This window comes from Crinia signifera, chromosome 2 (genome assembly GCF_055691185.1).
Source record: "Crinia signifera chromosome 2, ASM5569118v1, whole genome shotgun sequence".
Taxonomy (NCBI): domain Eukaryota; kingdom Metazoa; phylum Chordata; class Amphibia; order Anura; family Myobatrachidae; genus Crinia; species Crinia signifera.
Window position 1 is genome coordinate 355,409,577 of NC_139218.1, and position 26,495 is coordinate 355,436,071.

Sequence of the window (26,495 nt, forward strand, 5' to 3'; positions counted from 1 at the left end):
GTCTCCAGCAGTTAGGTCGACATGCAGAAAAGTCAAAAGTCAACATGGGCAAGGTCAACAGTCAAAAAGGTCGACATGGACACTGAAACGTAGCAGGCCTTTGAAGGCCAACACCTTTTAGTTTAGGAGCTACAAATCCTGCATTTACTATAATGTTAAACAGGTATGAGAAAGAAACCCATTGGCTTCAATGACACCACATCTATTGCCAACTGAGCATGAAAGTGTGAGTGGTATTAGCAGAGCACCACTGACTGATGGGGCACAACAGCAGAGCACCACTGACTGATGGGGCACTACAGCAGAGCACCACTGACTGATGGGGCACTACAGCAGAGCACCACTGACTGATGGGGCACAACAGCAGAGCACCACTGACTGATGGGGCACAACAGCAGAGCACCACTGACTGATGGGGCACAACAGCAGAGCACCACTGACTGATGGGGCACTACAGCAGAGAACCACTGACTGATGGGGCACTACAGCAGAGCACCACTGACTGATGGGGCACTACAGCAGAGCACCACTGACTGATGGGGCACTACAGCAGAGCACCACTGACTGATGTGGCACTACAGCAGAGCACCACTGACTGATGGGGCACTACAGCAGAGCACCACTGAATGATGGGGCACTACAGCAGAGCACCACTGACTGATGGGGCACTACAGCAGAGCACCACTGACTGATGGGGCACTACAGCAGAGCACCACTGACTGATGGGGCACTACAGCAGAGCACCACTGACTGATGGGGCACTACAGCAGAGCACCACTGACTGATGGGGCACTACAGCAGAGCACCACTGACTGATCGGGCACTACAGCAGAGCACCACTGACTGATGGGGCACTACAGCAGAGCACCACTGACTGATGGGGCACTACAGCAGAGCACCACTGACTGATGGGGCACTACAGCAGAGCACCACTGACTGATGGGGCACTACAGCAGAGCACCACTGACTGATGGGGCACTACAGCAGAGCACCACTGACTGATGGGGCACTACAGCAGAGCACCACTGACTGATGGGGCACTGCCTGATGGATTCACTGTTCAAACTAACATTATTTAAATAATGAAATGCTACAATCTTAGTGAAATACATATCCCACAGCGCTGTACAGTAAATTTACCAACAGATAGCAATCTCTTCTACAACGTAACTTTCTAGCACAGCAGATAAACACAGAGAGGCAAGTATTCAGAGGAAGTGCCCATCTGTAATTTCAGTACTTGGCCCTGCCCCTTGCACTGGCACATGGGCATATTTGGCATGGCCATATTTCTGGGAAAATGACAAAGTCACCATTTTCCCAGTGATTTCTTTATTGCCGTTCAGAAGAAGCAGGGTGAGCAGTGTACAAGAATGTATTCTATACTCCAAAGGCTGCCCGTTGGATGTTGCAGCCAGCCTTCCTTGGCCAGATTTTGCAGAACCCTGCACTAGCTGGCAGAACACTACGAGAATCCTAGCTGGCAGAACACTGCGGAGAACACTTGCTGGCACAACACTACCGAGAACACTAGCTGGCAGAACACTGTGGAGAACACTAGCTGGCACAACACTGCCGAGAACACTAGCTGGCAGAACACTGCCGAGAACACTAGCTGGCAGAACATTGCTGAGCTCACCATCTAGCAGAACCCCACTGAGATCACTAGCTAGCAGAACACCATTGAGAAGGCTAGCTAGCAAAATACTAATCAAAACACAAACTAGCAAAACAACGCAGCTGAGAACACTGGCTAGCGGAACACTGCTGAGAACACTGGCTAGCAGAACGCAGCTGAGAACACTGGCTAGTGGAACGCTGCTGAGAACACTGGCTAGCAGAACGCAGCTGAGAACACTGGCTAGTGGAACGCTGCTGAGAACACTAGCTTGCAGGACACATGGAGAATACTAGCTAGCTTGCAGACCACTGATGAAAACAATAGCATGTACTTAGCTGTAGAGTAATTACAAACCGAAGCTGAATACACATGCTTAGCTACAGGATGAGGCTGTTAAATTAGAATTATAGTTGCTTGTTAATTTACATTGGAGCGCAGCACATCATGCTTCTCCTGATATACTCTGTGCTGCTGGGGACCTTGCTACTGCCCCTATATAACTCTCAGTGTGTGGTTTTGTGCTATCTCCATTCCCCTCCTCACATCATGTCCCTGTCACATGCAGCCCTGTCATCACTGACATATCATGCATGTCTTGATATAGTCTGTGCTGCTGTCCCACTCCCTAGGGGTGTGTTCCCCTCACAGTGTTTGTTCCCAGAGTGTAAGTCATATGTGTACCAAGTTTGGTGTAAACTGCTCCGGTCCATCCGGAGTTCTCACAACATTTGGGTTCTCTGGGCCTGATTCAGACCTGCATGGGTTCGGAGCCCAGCGAGCAGGTTAACACCGCCCTGGCGAATGCTGCCCCCCCCCTTCTTAAGTCCATGTGCAGGGCTGCAAACTGATGTGTACATGTACATATCTTTTCGCATGGGGCCCACAGAGGAGAAATCTTTTGATGGTTACTTACCATCAAAGGATTTCTCCTCCTCTGCCCAGCGCTCGCAGCCATCGCCTGGTCCAGGTGTCAGTGGTGTAGCGCCGATGTGATGCACCCTGGAATGCCCCCCCCCCCCACCTGTCAGTCAACAGGCGTACGGCCGTACATTCCGTATGCAAGGTTACCGTGCAAGTGGGTCTGAATCGGATCCTCTATGCAGATATCTTAGCCAAAACGGAGCCAAAAGCTCCTAGGAGACAGTAATACTATGCTGACAGGTACCCGGTAAAACAAATGGCTGCCAACACCGGTAACATATGCAAATTCACAAACCAAAGGGATGCACGGGATATGGCCAGAACATTCTCAGCACTAAATACACAAAGTGAAATCAAATCCATTAAGTCTAAAGGACAAGACACCTGTGTTCCAGTCACAGTCTAATCCCTGTAGAACAGAAGGGTATAGGTCTGTGTTTTGTATCTCTGTGTGAGTGTTTTCAACACGATCAATGAAAGTAATGCAAAAAATGTCAGCACTGATAAAGTGTGGAATGACTGCGCTCACGTGGGCCCTCTGCACGCACAGCACTGAGCTCATAAAGCATGCTTATCGCAGCCAGACATTTCCTGCATGCTTGTACTTGGCATTCCTGGCATTAGGGCGATTGCTAAACCTGCAGCCCACAGAGTGATGCCACAGTTGGCATTATACTGGTTTACAGGAGAAGTGACTGCAGCGGCACACTGGAGCAATATAAGAGATAGTATGATGAGACAGATAGTATGATATCAAGCAGTACGATTCAATGGGGGTGGGGTGGGGTGGGGTGGGGGGTATTGAACCTGTGCCGCTATTTCCACCGGCGATCAAGCCTGAATCAGGATCAATGTTCTGATCCAAAAATGGGAAAATCGCACTCAATGTAGTAACTTTCACAGTACAATTATTAGGCTTATTGAACACACCGAATTTGCGTCACACTGAAGCAACGGTCTAAAAAAATGAAGAATATTTGAGTTCTGCGTTGCTTTAATATACAGGAGACAAATACAATGAAGGGATTTTTATTTCATTGGTAAATTAGCCCATTGGAAGCAAGTAAAGCTGAGTACACACTAATAGATACATCTACAGACGGATTGGGCAGTGTGTTCTCCAGACACATTCGGAGCTGACATCACAAGGGCATTTTCATGCACCCACCCACTGGGCTGTCAATCAACGGCGGCTCCCAGCGCGCCTGTACAGGCAGTCGGCGGATCGCCCGTACACACAGCACGATGCACCGATATATACCTCTAGATATATCGGGCTCTGTGTTGCAGAGCCGACGCGACATGTCTGTGAACGACGCCATTCACAAACATATTGCTCAGACACTGACGGATGGTGCATCAATGTATCATCAATTTATACAAATGGCTAATGCGGAAGACCTGGCTGTTGCACAGGGATCTTGTAGAGCAGTGGTTCCCAACCTGGGGAACTAGTACTCCTGGGGGCACTTAAAAATAATATTGATAATGGTGGAGGAAGAAGTCTCCAGGTGGTGGAAAAAGTCTCCCATTGCCATGGAGAGTAACCACTTCACGTCACTTACGTTTCCACTTGCAGCATCATCAGCGTGGGGTAAGCAGCGACATTAATCCTACAGGCGTTAGGGTGAACCCCGAAGACAGTACAAAGCCAACGGCCAGACACAGAGGGACCCGGTTCATGACCGCACACTACTACTCCACTACTCCTTTATATAAGGACACACATAAGGACTCGCATAGCGCTCGCTTCCACTCCACTTGTAAGTACTGTGGATATTTCAAATTTAGAGGAGGGGTACTCATAAATGAAAAGCCTAATCAAGGGGTACGGGATAGAAAAAAGGTTGGAAACCGCTGTTGTAGAGACATACGATGTTATATTTGTATCAATGCTATTCTGCAGTGTAATAGACAGCACATACCAGGAGTCAGACAAAGATAAACTATACTAAAACAATGTGAAATATAGAATACATTCTTACAGTGACAGCTCTCGTGCAAAAGATGAAGATCCTATTTAATAATGAATTACTGTTTGTTAAGCAGTAGTCAAGTTAACAAGAACCAGCGTCATCCTCACCTGTGAAGGGGTCCACGTGGGGTAATTGTCTCAGGGAGATAGTCTACTAGGGGTGCCCAGCATCCCCCATTGCAGGGCATTGGTAGAGGCTGCGGCTGATTGCTCTCCACTATATTTAACATCCAGCTGATATAAGGAGACACCGGATCATCTACAACAGAATCACAGTTATAGTATTTCAAATGGAAAACAAATATATCTTGGTGTAGTAATGTAACATAAGAAAAACTCATATGTTTAATACAAGCACTTCATGATCACATAACAGAAGTGTTCCGTAATACAGAGTCGTTTTCTGAACATTTGCTTTTATTAATGATTAAAAATGCTTATTTTGAACTGGTTAAAATGATCACATTTCTCTGGTTCAACAGCCATGTTCATGGTACAATCGTAAAATTACCCTGAGATTTGAGTATCACCTTCAAAATTTGGTTCATCATTCACATTCAAGCAGTGGCAGAACTTGTGTGTGGTGAGCCCAGGTGCAGAAATACAATTCGGGCCCCACTCTTCCACCCCAACCCAAGCACAAAATATGCAAAACAGCAATGGACAACAGGGAGAGGCAGAGTGTGACAGGCAGAGGCGTAGGGAAGGCGGAGCCACCGGAGCTCATGCTCCGGGCGCAGATTGGCTGAATGGCGCCGCCGGCCTGCCCCCCCTCCGCAAATGATGCCTGCCCTGCACTACAAGTGTCACGCCGCCGGGCAGTGTGCGCAGCGCCGGCTGCTGCCCTGCCCGGCTCCTGCCCTGCCCGGCTCCTGCTCTGCCCTGCTCGCCCGGTCCCTGCCGCCAAGCGTCACAGGCGGTAGGGCCAGGGGCGGGCTGACAGTGACACTCCGACCTATGTCCTCCTCTCTGTCTGAATTGCTGCTGCTCGGTCCGGCTTCCGAGCAGCGCAGCGTAGCTGCACACTACAGACTCCTCCCACTCCCCGAGTCACCTGTCTCTGACTGCCTCCCTCCTCCCAGGCTACAGCAGCGCCATCAGCCATCCCAAGCGCTGGCTGTAGCCTGGAGGATTAGAACAAACAAACATCCCATTATTCAAGGTAACTTTTTGTGTGGTGGATTCGTGGGGGGGGGGTTGGGTTGTTTGTAGGGGCTGGGGGGGGGGTTGGGTTGTTTGTAGGGGCTGGGGGGGGGGGGTTGGGTTGTTTGTAGGGGCTTGGGGGGGGGGGTTGGGTTGTTTGTAGGGGCTGGGGGGGGGGGGGGGTTGGGTTGTTTGTAGGGGCTGGGGGAGAGTGAATCTCTCTGGCTTCTGTTGCTGCCCTGGCCTACTGTGCTGTATATATCTTTATATGTATATTTATTTACAGCTGTCAGCATGTTATATAGCGCAGCAGATTCCGTTACAGTGTCATATATAGCGCAGCAGATTCCGTTACAGTGTCTTATATAGCGCAGCAGATTCCGTTACAGTGTCTTATATAGCGCAGCAGATTCCGTTACAGTGTCTTATATAGCGCAGCAGATTCCGTTACAGTGTCTTATATAGCGCAGCAGATTCCGTTACAGTGTCTTATATAGCGCAGCAGATTCCGTTACAGTGTCTTATATAGCGCAGCAGATTCCGTTACAGTGTCTTATATAGCGCAGCAGATTCCGTTACAGTGTCTTATATAGCGCAGCAGATTCCGTTACAGTGTCTTATATAGCGCAGCAGATTCCGTTACAGTGTCTTATATAGCGCAGCAGATTCCGTTACAGTGTCTTATATAGCGCAGCAGATTCCGTTACAGTGTCTTATATAGCGCAGCAGATTCCGTTACAGTGTCTTATATAGCGCAGCAGATTCCGTTACAGTGTCTTATATAGCGCAGCAGATTCCGTTACAGTGTCTTATATAGCGCAGCAGATTCCGTTACAGTGTCTTATATAGCGCAGCAGATTCCGTTACAGTGTCTTATATAGCGCAGCAGATTCCGTTACAGTGTCTTATATAGCGCAGCAGATTCCGTTACAGTGTCTTATATAGCGCAGCAGATTCCGTTACAGTGTCTTATATAGCGCAGCAGATTCCGTTACAGTGTCTTATATAGCGCAGCAGATTCCGTTACAGTGTCTTATATAGCGCAGCAGATTCCGTTACAGTGTCTTATATAGCGCAGCAGATTCCGTTACAGTGTCTTATATAGCGCAGCAGATTCCGTTACAGTGTCTTATATAGCGCAGCAGATTCCGTTACAGTGTCTTATATAGCGCAGCAGATTCCGTTACAGTGTCTTATATAGCGCAGCAGATTCCGTTACAGTGTCTTATATAGCGCAGCAGATTCCGTTACAGTGTCTTATATAGCGCAGCAGATTCCGTTACAGTGTCTTATATAGCGCAGCAGATTCCGTTACAGTGTCTTATATAGCGCAGCAGATTCCGTTACAGTGTCTTATATAGCGCAGCAGATTCCGTTACAGTGTCTTATATAGCGCAGCAGATTCCGTTACAGTGTCTTATATAGCGCAGCAGATTCCGTTACAGTGTCTTATATAGCGCAGCAGATTCCGTTACAGTGTCTTATATAGCGCAGCAGATTCCGTTACAGTGTCTTATATAGCGCAGCAGATTCCGTTACAGTGTCTTATATAGCGCAGCAGATTCCGTTACAGTGTCTTATATAGCGCAGCAGATTCCGTTACAGTGTCTTATATAGCGCAGCAGATTCCGTTACAGTGTCTTATATAGCGCAGCAGATTCCGTTACAGTGTCTTATATAGCGCAGCAGATTCCGTTACAGTGTCTTATATAGCGCAGCAGATTCCGTTACAGTGTCTTATATAGCGCAGCAGATTCCGTTACAGTGTCTTATATAGCGCAGCAGATTCCGTTACAGTGTCTTATATAGCGCAGCAGATTCCGTTACAGTGTCTTATATAGCGCAGCAGATTCCGTTACAGTGTCTTATATAGCGCAGCAGATTCCGTTACAGTGTCTTATATAGCGTAGCAGATTCCGTTACAGTGTCTTATATAGCGCAGCAGATTCCGTTACAGTGTCTTATATAGCGCAGCAGATTCCGTTACAGTGTCTTATATAGCGCAGCAGATTCCGTTACAGCGTCTTATATAGTGCAGCAGATTCCGTCAGTGTCTTATATAGCGCAGCAGATTCCGTTACAGCGTCTTATATAGCGCAGCAGATTCCGTTACAGTGTCTTATATAGCGTAGCAGATTCCGTTACAGTGTCTTATATAGCGCAGCAGATTCCGTTACAGTGTCTTGTATAGCGCAGCAGATTCCGTTACAGTGTCTTATATAGCGCAGCAGATTCCGTCAGAGTGTCTTATATAGCGCAGCAGATTCCGTCACAGTGTCTTATATAGCGCAGCAGATTCCGTCACAGTGTCTTATATAGCGCAGCAGATTCCGTTACAGTGTCTTATATAGCGTAGCAGATTCCGTTACAGTGTCTTATATAGCGCAGCAGATTCCGTTACAGCGTCTTATATAGCGCAGCAGATTCCGTTACAGCGTCTTATATAGCGCAGCAGATTCTGTCACAGCGTCTTATATAGCGCAGCAGATTCCGTCACAGTGTCTTATATAGCGCAGCAGATTCCGTCACAGTGTCTTATATAGCGCAGCAGATTCCGTTACAGCGTATTATATAGCGCAGCAGATTCCGTTACAGTGTTTTATATAGTGCAGCAGATTCCGTTACTGCGTTTTTTAAGTTTTTTCTTTTCAAATGTGACATGCCAACACATGTTAGCCACGCCCCCAATTCATTACCGGGGGGGGGGGGGGGGGGGGCGCGAAATATGCCATTGCTCCGGGCACCATGGCGCCTAGCTACACCGCTGGTGACAGGGTAAAACAGTGGGTGACAGGAAGATAGTGAATGGAGCAGCAGTTGGCCCCTTAGTCCTTGGGGGGGGGGGGGGGGGGGGGGGGGGGGAGATCATTTTAAGCAAACAAATTCAGCACAAGAATTTAGTTTAAAATATTAGTTCATTTTTGTACCAAATCCAGAAACCAGTTCAAGAAATGATACACATGTGGCTCAAGCATCTCTATGAAGACCTGCCATGATGTTACAGGAGGCGAAGGCCTCCTCTAGAATCCTTAATAACTGTGGCCATTGTGTAAGTGCCATTTTTCATTGGCAGCAGGAGGAGTGCAGGACAGGTAGATCTACAGGTCCTGGCTACAGACGTGGTGGGGGTGCCATATTGCAGTGGCATAACTATGCAAAAGGTGCCCCCCCCCCCCACTGAAATAGTTTCAGGCATCACTCATCCCCCCCCACCGCTGGCAACCAACCATCCCCCCGGCACCTGCTCATTGTTAGGGGATACCCCCCATCCCTGGCTGCAACGGGTCTGAGATCCCATCATGGGTTTTGTTCAGTGACCACTGTCGCACTGGCCCACCAATACAAATCTTTCACCTAAAATGGCCACCATCACCTGTATCATTCCAAATAACTGTCTCCTCTGGGAGGGACATTTTTAATGGGGGCAGGTATTACAGACCTGCAGAAAAGTACCTACAGGTCCAGGCAGGCTGGGGTCTAGCAGTAGCCCTCCCAGACCTCCAGCGCTTGCAAGACACACACAGTGCCTTCAAGCCACGGCAGGGTCCGCGGGGGCTATTGCTACGTCACAGTGTCCATATACTTGAATGTATAAAATCGGCTCACTTGGTAAATGAGAGAATAGTGGCAATCTACTAGAGACTCATGCATCAGCGTACATGTAGAAATGGACATCAGATTAGGATAGTCCTGAGATACCAGTGAAGGTACAAGCAGAGAATAGAGAGCAATGGTCATAATCAATGCAAAAACCTCACTAACTTTTATCATCGTCATAGGATCCTCCGGAGCTGTTACTGTATCGAGATTCCAGTCTTGTATGGGCTCGGATTACATTCCCAAACCTTAAAACAAAGTAATTTATTTTTAAAAAATATATAGATTTTTTATATATATAATTCTTGCTGGACATCATTGAGGTAACCCACCGATCATCTGTGTCCTTAACTAATCTGCCGTCTTCCAAATCAGGGAAGCCATCCTGGCCGGCGACTACGGTATTGCTGCTTGAGGTGGTTCCTGGAAAATGGCATTTCAGGTTATTTATAAAATGTATCACATGCTTTCAAGTAGTATGGGATGAGAGCGGCTCCCTAGGTGTACCTCTTAGCCATTTAACATTTTTCCAGATGCACCTGGATCTCATTATAAAGCATTCCCTTTCTCACGTCAAGCCATCGTCTTCCAAGTTCTATGACCGCATAGCCCACCATCTACACCAGTGGTTCCCAACTCTGGTCCTCAAGTACCCCCCACAGTGAATGTGTTGCAGGTCTCCACTCCGAATCACAAGTGCTATAATTAGCTCCAACTGTGGATCTTTTCAAATGTGTCTGAATAATGAGTGCACCTGCTGGGTGACCTGGAAAACGTGCACTGTTGGGGGTACTTGAGGACCAGGGTTGGGAACCACTGATCTACACATTAGCGATACCCTACTAAGCCACTGTTCCTCATGTGCCTTGTAGCGATGATATACCTTCCTCCTATTACTCTGGCTTAGAAATCATGGAAAGATCCTGCCTTAGCCATTCACTGTAAAATGTCTCCTTTAATCTATACATCAAGCTGTTTCATGCATTTCTTTCTTTGACCTCTTATCTCACACTGCTCTTCAACAAAGTATGTGGTTAACGTCGCTAAGTTCCCAAAAAAATGGTGTCAGTCTGCTTATGTTCCTTGTGGGAATTCAATATAATAACTGGTACACGCAGGAAAAGAGCTGAATTTCCCAGCGCAAACACCAATAACCATTTCTTAACACGAGTAAATCCTTGTAGAAGGTAGATGTCTTTTTTTCCCCCTTCTTAGATCATTCCATTTGCTACAACATACTTTATAGTTGAAAGCTAAAAGCACATGAAGGAGAGGATAAAAAGGCTACAGATTTGAAATTCGACTTTACAGATCAAAACATATCCATTCTTTACCCGAGGGAGCGGCGGAGGCCTTGTTGCTGGCGGTGAAGCGATAGAAGGGAGGGTTATCACAATGCTGAACTATGGGGTTCACAGGATCAGTCTGCTGAAGCTCAAAGAGAAGCTCTTCCATAGTCTGGATTGTGTTATTTCTACACAAGTAGATTGCCACTTTTTTGATCTATGGGTATAGACATAGAAATGCGGTGAGATGAAGGATTCAGCCTGAAAGTTACACAGGTTAACCAAAGAAAGTTTTCACACATCAGTATTCATAGAACTTGCCTCGTCGCTGTCCTCCATCGCCGTCCCCCACCTCCCCGCTCCCCCCTTAACCCTGCCGTCTCCCTGAAGACGGAGTCAGATGTAGCGTCCGCTCGCCAGTGGGGTGGTCTGGGGAGCCCGGGCGCTGGATGAGCAGATTACTTTTTACTCCATACTCCTTTTAATGGTCTCTGCCACCCTGATAATTAGTTCAGTGTCCTGTCCACTGATGCAACCCTTTATTAACATGTATCTGTCCTAAATTGCCTTTAAGTGTAAGTTGTTGTTTTCTTGTTTTTGCTAATTTATGTATTAGATTATGCGCTGCGAAACCCTACACACACAACTACTACTTATCAGCTGTTTATATAAGATAACAGTCATGTGAGTGCCGGCATCTGTACACTGGAATTGCTCCTTTGGGTGCCACTGGATGCCGATGCACAAAACACTTTATATTCACATCATAATAGATGAGGAACAGCGATAGCATTTTATTCATTTATTTTATAGGATTACTATCAAGTATGAAAAGGTGACCATGCCCCTTTCAGTGGGCGGCCCGTCATGTACACAGGGTTTAGGTACTCACAAAAGAGCAAGGCCATGCCAGTCTAGTAACTAGTTCGATAGATCTCCCGTCACCCATAATTACAAACCTGATGTTCAGAGTGAAAATATAAATAACATTTCCTCAGTATACTTGACATCAAAGAATGTTCAAGATAACGTTAATCTTAAATCTTATTATATACACGCATAGAAATGGCACTACTTATACTGGTGTTTCCATCAATATGTGGCGCTACTTATACTGGTGTTTCCATCAATATGTGGTGCTACTTATACTGGTGTTTCCATCAATATGTGGCGCTACTTATACTGGTGTTTCCATCAATATGTGGCGCTACTTATACTGGTGTTTCCATCAATATGTGGCGCTACTTATACTGGTGTTTCCATTAATATGTGGTGCTATTTATAGTGGTGCTTTCATCAATATGTGGTGCTACGGTACTTATGTAGTAGACGGGTGCCCACCAAACAATTTGCTTAGTGGGCTATTCTGCGTAGGAAAATCGCATCACATGGGCCATTTTAAGGGCCGTGCGATGCGATTTTCCTTTGTAATTTATTCACGGCTATCTTAGCCCCGGGGGGATCGTAACACATCGGACCTCCCGCAAAATCGCATGTGATTTTATAGGGTGTATGATGCCATTACATTAGCTATACCTGTGGTAGCCAACTCCAGTCCTCGAGAGCTACCAACAGTTAATGTTTTCCAGATCTCCTCGCAGAATCAGAAGTGAAGTAATTAGCTCCACCTGTGGATCTTTGAAAAATTTTCCGCTAGTAATTAGTGCACCTGTGCAGCAATTTTGTTATCTGGAAAATGTGAACTGTTGGTAGCTCTTGAGGACCGTAGTTGGCTACCAGTGAGCTATACAATAATATCATTGTATGACATACAATTAGGTTTTAGGCACCCAACACTATCCACGCCACCCGAGGGGCGGCAGAACGCCTCCTCCGACCTTTTCATGCCACCTCTAGCCACGTCAGCGTGGAGTTGTTGTTTTATAGTGTGGCGAGCGCAGCGAGCCCGAAGCATGGTGAGTGCAGCGAGCCCCGCGAGGGGACACGGAATACATGTAAAATAATCCATGTGCGCTCGCCATGCTTCGGGCTCGGTGGCTTGCTGCGCTCGCCCCACTATATAGCATCAACTCCACGCCGACGTGGATAGTGAGGGTATGAAAAGGTCAGATGATGCGTTCTGTCGGCGCTCGCCACGCTTCTGGGTGGTGTGGATAGTGTGTGTGTGGGGGGGTGCCTAAAACCTCATTGTATGTCATACAATGAACTAGAAAGAAAGTTGGGTGGGAGGAGCCTGCACTAAAATGGGAACGATGAGTTGGAAAGATAAGGAGATTGGGAAAGAACTGACTACAATTAATAAGGAAAAATCCTAATTCACATCACCTACTAGCGTATGCCCAAGGCCGTGGCCTTAAGAAGTGTGATGGTCAGTGGTGCACCCCCGAGTAGAAGTACGTCAAGTTATAAACAAGAAAAAGAAAAAAGAAACTCGGGTGGGATGCACTCTTATTCCCCAATCTACAATTGCTTAGCTGCTCAAAAAAGTTTTTTTATATAATTTTTTTTTTTTTTTTTTATGCCAAGTGAAATATCTATTTTTGTGTTTTTATTATTTTATTGTTTTTTATCATTTTTTACCATTTTTTTGCACTATCATTTTCTGTGCTCATAAGGTCATGCAATACAGAAAGAGTTTATTTAATATCAGAATATACAGTGTATCAATTTAATTCATGCTGCAATTTATTATTTTCAAATAAAAATATTTTTTATGTTGTTATTATTGCCTCTATTCGCGATTTATTTATAGACAATTATAATGGGGCTGGTATCAACAAATGGTGCAGTAAAATCGTATGTATGTGTCACTGCCACAAATACACATATGCACCTTTACTGTGCAGGGCTGACCGTCATAAATCCTTAATGCCTTCTCCAATTGGCATTATAGTTTTGTCTCAACTGAATGAGATAAGGATTATAATCATTGGTCAATCATTGACCAATGATTATAATCCTTATCTCATTCAGTTGAGACAAAACTATAATGCCAATTGGAGAAGGCATTAAGGATTTATGACGGTCAGCCCTGCACAGTAAAGGTGCATATGTGTATTTGTGGCAGTGACACATACATACGATTTTACTGCACCATTTGTTGATACCAGCCCCATTATAATTGTCTATAAATAAATCGCGAATAGAGGCAATAATAACAACATAAAAAATATTTTTATTTGAAAATAATAAATTGCAGCATGAATTAAATTGATACACTGTATATTCTGATATTAAATAAACTCTTTCTGTATTGCATGACCTTATGAGCACAGAAAATGATAGTGCAAAAAAATGGTAAAAAATGATAAAAAACAATAAAATAATAAAAACACAAAAATAGATATTTCACTTGGCATAAAAAAAAAAAAAAAAAAAAAAAAAAAAAAAATTATATAAAAAAACTTTTTTGAGCAGCTAAGCAATTGTAGATTGGGGAATAAGAGTGCATCCCACCCGAGTTTCTTTTTTCTTTTTCTTGTTTATAACATGTCATACAATGATCAAATTGTATAGCTAATGTAATGGCATAGTACACCCTATAAAATCGCATGCAATTTTGCGAGAAGTGCGATGCAATCCCCCAGGGCTAACAGAGAAGTGAATAAATTACATAGGAAAATCGCATCGCATGGCCCTTAAAATGGCCCATGCGATGCGATTTTCCTAAGTTACCGTACATATGCAAATTGGTAAGTACCGGTGCTACTTATACTGGTGCTTACATCAATATGTAGCCCTACATATACTGGTGCTTCCATCAATATGTGGCACTACTTATACTGGTGCTTCCATCAATATGTGGCACTACTTATACTGGTGCTTCCATCAATATGTAGCGCTATGTACTGTATACTGGTGCTTTCATCAATATACAGTGCTATTTATACTGGTACTTTCATCATTCTGTGGCGCTACTTATACTGGTGCTATCAATATACGGTGCAAGGTGCACTGATAAAGTGAATTATCTAATAGATCATAACTAAAGGTGACCATACACTACTGTAATTTCTCGCAGCAGTGTATGACCATCCGATCCCCCTTGAGCTGCCCAAGAAGTTAATATTACATGCGGTCCTTTTGCATGTGAGGTATCACATTTGACTGCTTTCCCTGCCTCCAGAAGGGGTCCGAGCTCAGACGTGCAGGCAGGTCCATCATCTGACTTTGAAGCACACGGGGCTGTGCATTGGATCAAATCCAATGTCAAACACACGCGATTTTGGTGAACTCACCCGATTTCTCATCCAAATCGTGTAAAATTGTCTCAAATTGCATAAGTGTATGGGGTACTTTAGATTGTCAAGATAACCTGTGCAGTTGTTTATTCTTCTGAAGTACATTGTTCGGTACTTGTGTACTATCACGGCTCCCATCTCATCCCATCTCATTGCATACCACAAGGCTTAAGATGGTATGCAATGAGATGAGATGTGCTGCGATGGGACCCGATCTTATACAATTTAAAATTGTATACCATTGTATATGGCATACGATGAGATGAGATTTTTAATTGTATAAGCACCCTAATGCATTTAACATTGTAAGCACCCATTAGGGTGCTTATACAATTAAAAATCTTATAGGGGGGCCAATTGACCTTGAAAGCACCCATTAGGGTGCTTATACAATTTAAAATCTCATCTCATCTCATTGTATACCATTGTATGCCATATACAATGGTATACAATTTTAAATTGTAAAAGATCCCATAAGAAGGAAATCGTGTGAGCCGTGATAATACACAAGTACCCATTGTTCAAATATGGCAGTCCCCAGAATCCTACACACAGCTGCAATGCCTTCAGCATCTTACTTCCTGCGGCCATGTTGCATGACCGTGGTGCAGCTCAGAACTTTGATAATCGACAGACCTGTGTCCGATGCTACGTTTTTGTACACAGCCGATAGGATTAGCAACGCTAAAGGTGAGCGATGCACCCAAGCAGCTGTGACATTAGCATATTTTTGCATAGTCGCTGCACAGAAATCTGCATACATCTCTGAATTAGGCCCATTGCACAGGATTTAGGTTAAGTAGCAAGATAACATCTAATAAACATCTGTTGTTCTATATTGGCTCTATCAAGTAACTTCTCATCAGCTTACACCCAAATTTCTTCCTGTGTGATACAGTATTTCCACAACAACTTCACAAAAGACAATTACGCTATAAAACATGTACGAATGAACAAACTGGCCAGCATAGGGAATGTCAGAAACTTACATAAGGCAACAGTGTTGTGTCACTGCTGACCCCGCACAGACTAATTAGGAACTGCAATGTTATGCGAAGGTTGTTACTCCACTTCTCATTGTTGGCCAAAGCATTCCACGCATTTTCCACCTCCTGGCCTGGAACTTCGTCACCGTACTGCACAGAAACACAGTAAAATGGATATAGAACAAAGTTGGGACTAGAGAAGAATAATGTCACAGACTAGAGCTGGGTACACCACTAAAGGTTGACCTGTCCAATCTGTCTGGTGGGAACAAAAATCTGGAAATGTATGGGAGCAAACAATCAACAATTTGCTCCCAAATGCTGGTAAGCCAGAGCCTGGTTATAGGTTCCAGGTGCCCTAGGCTAATACACATTTAGCTCCCCTTGTAATGCTGCTAAACACATGTGTATGGGCGCTGAGGAACTCACCATTCATACTGCCCATGTGCATGTAACGAAGGTAGGATCTAATGCTTGTGGCGTGTGGAGGAGACTTTAGCATTAAGGTGCCCATACACAGTGCGACAGGGCAGTGCGAGGAGATGCGCGCTCCCGAGCACATCCCATTGCACAGCACATGAAGTCTGTGCTGCCCTTGCTTTTAGTACTAGATTGCATCGTATCTAGTACAAAAAGCACGGTGCTGTAGCACATTGTATGCTATGCAATCTAGTACTAAAAATACAGAGTTCATTGCACCGTGTATGGGCACCTTTAGGCTGCCCAACTGGCACTGTAACACAATGTACATAAAGTAATGGTTCCATCAGTAGGTTACATTGGCACAGCCATCTGGCATTCAGGTTAAGAACTTCACCCCCCACAGTACATAGGGACATGTGATCGCCAACAAGCTTGGAATAAACTAGGATTTAACTTTATTCCTCGGCTGTCACCTGCAAGATGCCCCTCCCCCCCAACCCAACCCACCAGTCCTGGTGCCCTAGGCTGCAGCCAAATCATCCTATTGGTTAATCAGACACTGTGGAAAGCAGACAACAGTAATTAAGACAAATTGGTTAAAACAGTTTCTGTTAACAAATGTATCGGATCAATCATTTTTATCCATTTTTCAGCAATCACTGTGATTTGCTTCCATACATTACCAGCATTTTTATCAGAGCAGACAGACTGGACAGATAAACATAGAGATGTGTGCCCAGCTTACCAGCAAATTTGTTCACTTTCAGGTTTCACAAACACACAAGGTTGCTGGCAAATGACAAATAATGGCTAATTAAGTCAGACTATTTATGATTAGCGTATTATCACGAAGACCACTGTGCAGCAACCTGCTGTAACCAACAGCAACCAGATATTGATTCTCATCTTTCAAACTGCATTAGAGTAATTACTGTTGGGATAGGATTGATTTCTATGGCTTAGAACACAGCTGCTATGTACCAATGCTCAATATATTTTCTCTGTGCTACAAGAGATTGCCGACATCCTACAACATATGCTGCATTACCTTTGCTGTCATGTACATGAGGTTATTGAGAACGAGTGAGGTGGCCTCAGGGCATCCCCATCCATTTCCTTTGAGTCCACAGGAGTTTGTTGCTTCCCCATCTCTCTCACTGACGTCTTCTTCTGGGGTGCTGGGGCTGGAGTCTGGGAGGAGAAGCCTGCTGTCCACCAGCTCGATGTTATGCAACCATGGGAGCAGGTAGGTGAGCATGATCTGACGCCCATTAGGATGAGTCGTAGAAAACCTCTGGCTCACTTCTGTTGGTCAACGAACACAAACTAGATATTAGTGGAACACATAACCTGCATTTACCTCCTTCACTCTCAAGACATGCACCACCGATGCGTATTACATAGACCTGACAAGTCAATAGCTGCTATTAACACCATTATAGTCTACAATTGAAAATCATTTCCGAACGGCTACTTCTCCTTATGCACCAGCCGAGATAATGACAATAGCGTGGATATCACCCACTAGAGTGCAGAAAGAAGAGGAATCTATCTCCAACTCATTGGTGGGGAATTTACTAAGATGGGAGTTCTATTTTACATGGGATGTTTCTATGGGCAACTAATCAGTGTATCTATTATCTTCTAGAAGGCGCAAAATAAATACGCAGATTATGATTGGTTGCCCATAGCAATATCCCATATGAAATAGAACCAGGGGCTTCCAACTCTAGACATTAAGCCTGCCCACCCATCCACATACACGCTTCCAACTCTAGACATTAATCCTACCTGCCCACCCACATACACGCTTCTAACTCTAGACATTAAGCCTGCCCACCCACATACACGCTTCTAACTCTAGACATTAAGCCTGCCTGCCCACCCACATACACGCTTCTAACTCTAGACATTAAGCCTGCCCACCCACATACACGCTTCTAACTCTAGACATTAATCCTACCTGCCCACCCACATACACGCTTCTAACTCTATACATTAAGCCTGCCTGCCCACCCACATACACGCTTCCAACTCTAGACATTAAGCCTGCCTGCCCACCCACATACACGCTTCTAACTCTAGACATTAAGCCTGCCCACCCACATACACGCTTCTAACTCTAGACATTAATCCTACCTGCCCAACCACATACACGCTTCCAACTCTAGACATTAATCCTACCTGCCCACCCACATACACGCTTCTAACTCTATACATTAAGCCTGCCTGCCCACCCACATACACGCTTCCAACTCTAGACATTAAGCCTGCCCACCCACATACACGCTTCTAACTCTAGACATTAAGCCTGCCTGCCCACCCACATACACGCTTCCAACTCTAGACAACTTCCAAGCCTTGACTACTGCAACATCCTTCTCTCTGGGCTACCTCTCACCCGCCTCGCACCTCTCCAATCCATTCTTAACGCTGCTGCTAGGCTCATCTTCCTCTCCCGCCGCTCTACCTCCGCCTCCCCCCTCTGTCTATCTCTTCACTGGCTCCCTATTCCTTTCCGAGTTCTCTTTAAACTCCTCACCACCACCTACAAGGCTCTCTCCTCCTCCACCGCTCCTTACCTCTTTTCACTGATCTCTAGCCACACTCCCTCCCGTCCTCTTCGCTACATCGCTGACCGCCGACTGACCTCTCACCTAATCACCTCCTGCCACTCCCGTGTCCAAGACTTCTCTCGCGCTGCCCCCCCTGCACTGTAACAACCTCCCGCCACCCATCAGGCTTTCTGATTCCCTTACCTCCTTCAAGCGCTCCTTCAAAACCCACTTTTTTTGACTAGTCTATCCCTCCTCCTATCCGGCCTCCGTTCCCATCCGTTCCTACTTATCCTATTGTTTTTCGTTCGTCCACCCACCTCCTTTTAGTATGTTAACTCTTATGAGTAGGGCCCTCCTTCCTCACGTACTCACCCTAACTCTTTACCTCACCAGTGCTCCTGTCCTGTTCTTCCCTTCCTCTACTTCATCTTCAGTCTCCTCGACAATTTCGACACCTACTTCTGAACTGATGCTGATTTTAGTTCTACCAGCTATACCCCTATTTATGCTGTATTTTATCAACACACCCTGTATGTTACCTTGTAAATTGTTTTTTGTTTGCTATGTACGGCACTGCGGACACTTTGTGGCGCCTTATAAATAAACCTACTACTACTACTACTACACATTAAGCCTGCCCGCCCACATACACGCTTCCAACTCTAGACATTTAGGGGGAAACTAAAATATCGTAAAAAATAGGTGTATTCATTTTTCATTTACGAATTCGTGTTTTCGAGATTTACTATCCCCAAAATACGTAAATTTGTATTCATGGCACATTCGAATTTGTATTAACAAATACGAATGTATACGCTATCGACAGAATACGAATAGGAATCACCTTTCAAAGAACGTTATTCTTAATTTACTATTTACTTAGCTGTAAACATCCGCTAACTGCTGGCCAAATACACCATAAAAATACACTTTATTTTCCTGGCGTATGTGGCAGAAGCCTGCATGGATCAGTCAGTTCCGTGCAGGCTTCAGTGTAAAAAAGAAAAGAAAAATAAAGTGCCTTATAGTGATCTGTAAGTCTACTGAAACATTCCAAACAGCAAAGGATATAAAGGCGGTGAGGGGGGGGAACGCAACTAGACAGACGTTTTGTAATTAAAATTCTAAAGTTTTATTTTGAATGCTACGCAGCTATCTACTTTTCCTAGAACATCTAAATGGGCAGTATCACTTGGCTGTGTTTCAGGGCGCTCATTATGTAACAATCACAGCAGGCTTCGATAGATGCCAAGAAGTTAATTTACAATCCAGGAGAAACAATTATCTATAACAGGTCTAATCAGCTTTAAGAATAACAAACACATACAGAATTAATGCTCGTATTCTTGGTGCTCAATAGAGAGGGATTGTCTGATGATCACAGGCCAGCGTATAAAACCACAAGATAGTACTTCCATGGGCAGAAATACCTGAGAACAGCGGTAGTGTCAGCTCCGGATACATCCGTGCCAGCTCGTTAGACAGGCGGATTAACGAAACGCTGTACAAGGGTGGCAGCACTCCATGCGTCCCATACAGAATACTCCCAGGTTTTTGCTCTGCTACTTTCTTGGAATATACAAAAAGTTTTCCCTCCAGAACCTACAGGATGAATGAAATAAAGTCTATTATCTAGACAGAACTTGTATAAGGTTACAGATACATTTTCTATAATTCTGTACATCAGGGGTGGCCAAACCTGTCCTCAAGATCTACCAACGGTGCATGTTTTCCAGGCAACCTGTGGATCTATAGTAGGAATGAATGCAGCAGGTTTTAAAATGTGACAGTTAGTAATGACTACAGCTGTGCAACAGCTAGGTGATCTGGAAAACGTGGACCGTTGGTAGATCTCGAGGACCGGTTTCATACCTCCCAACTTGTGAACGGAAGAAATAGGGAGCGCCCGAAAAGGGGGCGGGACGTATGCAAATGAGGGTGCGGCTTATTCTAATTAGCCGCAACCTCATTTTCATACGAGAATAGACGCTGTGCGCATGCACACAGCGTCTATTCTATTAGATTGTGGGGTCTCCCAACTGCCACCCCCCGCAGCGGGACAATGCCTGCCGCGGGTGGGACAGCGGGACAGGACCCGAAAATCGTGACTGTCCCACTGTAATCGTGACAGTTGGGAGGTATGCGGTTTGGCCACTCCTGCTGTACATGACGAGAGAGCAAAATCACTGAGCATTAATTCAGGTTGATGTGAAAACGATTAAGTCAGGGTTGCCGACTTTAAGATTCTCCTCTCCGGGAGAAGCCCGGAGAGGAGAGTTTCAGCAGCCGCTCAGGGGGCGGGGCTTACAAGTGACATCACTAAGCCCCACCCCCATGCTGTTACAGCAGCAAATTCATGTATCTCCGTGGAGGGGGCGGGGCTAAAATGACACGATTTTGCCGTTTTAGCTCCGCCCCCTCCTCTGAGACCCGAGGATTGCGGCATTTTAATGCCGCGATCCGGGGGTCAGCGGGGGTCCCCCCTGAATCCGGGAGGGTTGCCCACCCTTCCGGGGGCCGGGAGGGGGTACCCGATTTTCGGGAGACTCCCGGAAATTCCGGGAAGGTCGGCAACCCTGGATTAAGTTCTGCGTGAATACTGAAGTTAACTGTGGTCACCGAGTACCTTCCCCTTCCTGCCCTTGTTACACCCATCTATCCTGTTCTACATGCAATTTATTATTGCAAAAAAAATAGGTTGCACAGCTGTCTGATCAAAAGAGCAGGGGACAAACGGACTGCTCCACAGTACAAGTGCTAATGCTTTGTGCGGAATTCAATACAGAATAGGAATATGCATAACAACTAAATTCCGGCCTGTCAAAATAACTGTACAAAGCAGTAATGTCACTAGATGGCGCCCAACAGAGTTTCTCCGTTCTTCTGCGCACAGCCGCCAGTCCGCAAAACACTTCAATTCCAACCATAGAGGGGAGGAGCAGCATTTGCCTTTTATCATGTTATTCAGTATATTCCCTCTTGTACATGTCTGTACATACCTCTATCTTGATCACTGTTGAGAACTCACAAGCACCCAACAAGCTCGCTACCTGCGGTCATCCTTAACTCTGAACTTTCCTTTACATCCCACATTGTCTGTATCAAATTTACATTGCATGCAACTATAAAAACATAAAAATATGACCATACCTTACACAAGACACTGCTAAAACTCTAATCCATGCTCTCATCATCTCCTGCATTGATTATCGCAATAGCCTCCCTCACTGGTCTTCCCCAATGCAGACTCCCTTCACTACAATCCATCCTGAATGCAGCTGAAAGGCTAATTATCCTCACTAGACGTTCATCGTCAGCGGATCCCCACTCTCAGGGGTAGATTTATTAAACTCGGTGAAGTGATTAACTGTCTGGTTTTTATCACCGGCCAATCAGCTCCTGCCTGTGAAGCTACAGGCTTGGTTTGAAAAATTACAAGTAGGAGCTGATTGGCCGGTGATAAAAACTAGGCAGTTTATCACTTCACCGAGCTTAATAAATCTACCCCTGAGTCCCTCCATTAGATACATTTATTCTACTGTATTCAATATTAAAATACTTTTACTCACACATGAGGCCATTAACCAACTACATCAAGGTACATTTTTGCTGATCTCATATCATCTCCCATCCCTACCTTTTTCGCTCTTCACTAATTTTAAGTCTTTCATCGAAACACTTTATTCACTCCCGTGCACAATCGCAGGACTTTCTTCAGGCTGCATCCACACTGTGGAATTCCCTCCCACGCTCAATATGACTCTCCTCTAGTCTACATACCTTCACTTAACTGCTAACTCAGGAAAGCTTATCAAATTCCAGAGCTGCTCACAAAAGCTTCATAAACCTTTCCTACCCAATTGACATCCTGATTGTACAGTCCACACATATCCTCTCTCTCTCTTCACAATCTTCCTGACCCCTAGCTTACTTTGTTGGATGACCATATCATACAGTCCACCAAGAACCTTTGCAATCTGGTGGACCATTATGCAATCGATAACACCTATCCTTGTGCATTAATACCTATTTATCTATAGATTGTAAGCAGGGCCTTCCTACAGATGGAGCACCTTCTCAGCCAACCCACCAGCTCACCATGTGTCCCACTGTACAGTACCTCAGCTGGGTACGGGGAAGGCACAGGCAGGCAGCTTCAGAGCTGAGGCTTCCGTGCAGGCTTCAGGGAGCGTGGCAGGGAGCCGGGGCTTCGGTGCAGGACTTCCGGGAGAGCTAAAGAGAAATGCGCGCCCCATTCCTTGCGGACCTGGTGCATGCCAATAGTCGCGCCAGGTCCCTGTCAAATAAGAGCGGCCCCATCTGTTCCTCTATGACTGTCTGTTAATAGTACCCAGTTTTGTTTGATCACTTTTGTTTTCAATAGTAAAGCACAACGGAATTTGCTGCGATATATAGGAAAAGTTTAATGGATTTAAAAAAATACCTGCATTAGCTGCACCGAAATCTCGTAGATCTCCCGGTTAGTGTCTGACGCCTTGAACAGCACCAGGTTCAGCAAAGTCACAATGTCAAATGGATAGTTCCTTATAAACAAATAAAAAAAAAAGCTCAGAATATGAATAATATTAATAAAAATCTACTAATAAAATAAAAAGAAGAATCTCTATGCACGTGTAAAATCTTTCATCAGGTTACTGCATAGAAAGACTGTTTAGTCTGGGACCAGGTACACCAATGTAGGGACACATACATTTTCAGAGTTAACATAACCTCTATGTATTTCACATATTGTTGCTTTGTTATCTACATAAACAGCAGCGAAACATATAAAACATCTGAAGAATTCTAGAAACTTGGCATCAGCGGGAAAAAAACTGATTCAGACTTTCATCTGGGAAATCTTCCAAACTGGAGACAGAAGCCAGAATTGGCTTCCTCGTCTGACACTAGGCTGTAATGTACATTCTATGAGGGAGACATTAATTTTATATACCAGCAAAAAGCCGTAAAGACAGTGTCTGGGGCTCATTACATTATTTGTGTACACAGTATTATTCTATGTTTCAGAATATTTTGATATTTCAATGAGGTATGTTGAGGACGGGACCCACTTGTGAACACAAAATGCATTTATGTTGTATAAACACATCAAACACATGAAACACACATAAATACAGTATATTTTATTTGTGCATGAAACAAAGTTTGTGTACACTCCGGCACTGAATGCTAAGCAATTATTTTTCTTGCACATATTTAGTGCCAGTTACATATCATGGGCGCCCATGTAATCTGTAATAGTCAGCTAAGGGCATAAAGGGCAACCCTGTAGACAGGGGTCAGTGTGCCCAGAAAACAGAAATATTGCATAAGTCTATTGGCATGCCCACCATCTACGGGATATGTTGGGCTGCTCCCGGGGACTTTTCTGGCTGCACTGTTTGCTCCTACACTATAATACGAGCAGAGTGTTGTATATAATGTCAGAGTGCTGATTATAATGTCACATTGCAGCAGCTGGCTCCTGTCACAGAAGAGAAATCACCCTCAGAGGTTGACAGCTATATATGGCCTGCTCTTCAATAGTAATGCCAATGTGATGCGACTAGGACGTACCTGGAGATTGTGTTAATTAATATAATATCTGTTTGCGACTGAGTCTCTGAATGTGTATGCAAAGTTCTACTGGTCTCCTCACTGGCCTCACACGCATCCATCTTGCCCTCTTCCAATCTTTTCCCAACTTCACAGCTAAACTTTGCTTCCTCTCCTAAAAATCTGCACATGTTCCCATTTCCCATTCCTCTTCAAACTCCTCACCCTAACATATTATGGGCTAGATGCACTAAGCTTCAAAACTGATAAAATGGAGAGTGATAGACAACCAACCAATCAGCTCCTGCCTGACATTTTTCAAACAGTCTGTGACATGGCAGGTAGGAGCTGATTGGCTGGATGTTTATCACTCTCCATTTTATCACTTTTGAAGCTTAGTGCATCTGGTCCAAGGCCCTCTCTAAATCTACCTCTCTCTACATCTCCAACCTCATCTCCCTACATACTCCCTCACGTCCTCTCTGGTCAGCCAAGGACCGTCGCATGTCATCTGTCTGTCTCCCCATCCCTCTAGATTATACACTCCTTAGAGCAATGCCCTCTTCTCTCACACTTCAAATACAGCTCTCCCCTACTCAGCGACTGTGTAAACCAACATCTCTTCTCACCCGTAATTGCTCATCTCTTCCAATAGCCACACATCCCTACCACCAATTACTCCTTTGTTTTCCAATATCTCGGCTGGACTGTGTACTGACAATTGTGATGCTTATTGTTACCTGTGCTCTATTGCAGTTTTTCAGTTACTGTAATGCTAAGTTGTGTGTACCCAGTATTGATGTAATGTGTGCTAGCTGTATGGCGTTGCTAACCACTTGCTGCACCTTATAAGTAAAATGTAATGAGAAATGATAAATAATACATTGTACATTTTATTACACTCTAAGTTTTTTTCCAAGCCCTGTTCCATTGTGCCCCGTATACACTCAGTTGCATACAATATACCAAAAGTGTTGCATATTAAATTAATCAGCATAATCTGCTAAAATTATTTATATATATTTTTGTTTTTTTACGTCATCAGCCATTTTCCCCATTTGGAAGAGAAAAGGGCTTCTAAACAAAAAACATATGTTTAGTATATGTAATTAAGCAACATTACTTGCAGCTTTTGTGATTTCCTGTGAGAACCGTATCGATGAGAATTTAGAGATTACAGTAATTTATGCCAGCATGAGAATTTTTACCTCATGCAATAATATTATTCCACCGACAACATATTAATAGCTCTATAAGCTGCCTTTTAGAACCCGGTGATAAGAGGAAGTCAGCTGAGGCAGATTAAGCTTCTCTGTGATTTTCCGGAATGTTCAGACACTGGGAAATCGGCATAATCAGGTTCCCAAATGGTAACCTGACCCTTTTATAGCATTCTGCCTGGCCTCATCAAGCACATAGAAGGAGAAGTTCAAAAGGTTTTCTTTTTTTAAAGAATAAATCCTATAAAACGTGTGCTTCACCCAAAATACCAGTCATTTATATGTGTGAAAAAAGTTAACTTTCTCTAGAACACAATCATGTTTTGTTCTAAAAACAATGGGCCAGATGCACTAAGCTTCAAAAGTGATAAAATGGAGAGTGATAAACAGCCAGCCAATCAGCTCCTTCCTGCTATGTCACAGTTGTGTTTGAAAAATGTCAGGCAGGAGCTGATTGGCTGGCTGTTTATCACTCCATTTTATCACTTTTGAAGCTTAGTGCATCTGGCCCATGGTATTATACATTTTAAATTAAGTGTATGCTGGGATAATGGTCTTGATTAAAGAATGGTTTGAGGGCAGTCTTTGCGGACAGTCTTTATTGACATGGGTTTTAGCATTTTCCCATATTTATATGGCTTCTGGTCGAGCCATTTAAAAAAAGAAACCCAAGGATTATACAGCTAATGTTTGATGGCATCAGATATACAATGGAACCTAGAACTAGGAGGCCAAAAATAATTTAGAAATAAAAATTTGTGGACAGAACGTTGCCATCTGATGGGCCAAATAGCATGTAACTGTGCCTAAGTGAAATATATTCTGTGCAAAGGTGCCCACACACTGTAAAAAAATACTTTAAACAATATGGCCGTTTCTGACAGATCGGAACAACCGATCGTTTAAAAACTTTGCCCACACCGTTCCGTGTGTATGTACGATGAACGATGTGGCAATGATGTGGTTTATGATTTGCAGAGTTAGATGGGTAGTTAAACGACTCCTGT

At 44.5% G+C, this 26,495-nt stretch overlaps 1 protein-coding gene across 14 annotated transcripts in view; it reads right to left on the reverse strand.

Moving 5' to 3' along the window:
• Window positions 1–26,495, reverse strand: part of FRY (FRY microtubule binding protein) — a 367,656-nt gene that overhangs the window by 65,636 nt on the left and 275,525 nt on the right. For 8 of the 14 annotated variants that reach the window (XM_083169822.1, XM_083169821.1, XM_083169820.1 and 5 more), the window contains exons 30-37: window positions 23,157–23,256; window positions 20,143–20,314; window positions 17,203–17,459; window positions 15,735–15,881; window positions 10,592–10,760; window positions 9,590–9,680; window positions 9,423–9,505; window positions 4,626–4,776 (exon numbers count right to left, since the gene is read on the reverse strand). In XM_083169822.1, the coding sequence (XP_083025948.1) occupies window positions 4,626–4,776; window positions 9,423–9,505; window positions 9,590–9,680; window positions 10,592–10,760; window positions 15,735–15,881; window positions 17,203–17,459; window positions 20,143–20,314; window positions 23,157–23,256 (1,170 nt within the window). Of the gene's footprint in view, window positions 1–4,625; window positions 4,777–9,422; window positions 9,681–10,591; window positions 10,761–15,734; window positions 15,882–17,202; window positions 17,460–20,142; window positions 20,315–23,156; window positions 23,257–26,495 lie in introns of all 14 variants that reach the window. The other 6 variants (XM_083169823.1, XM_083169830.1, XM_083169819.1 and 3 more) reach the window with 1 other exon arrangement.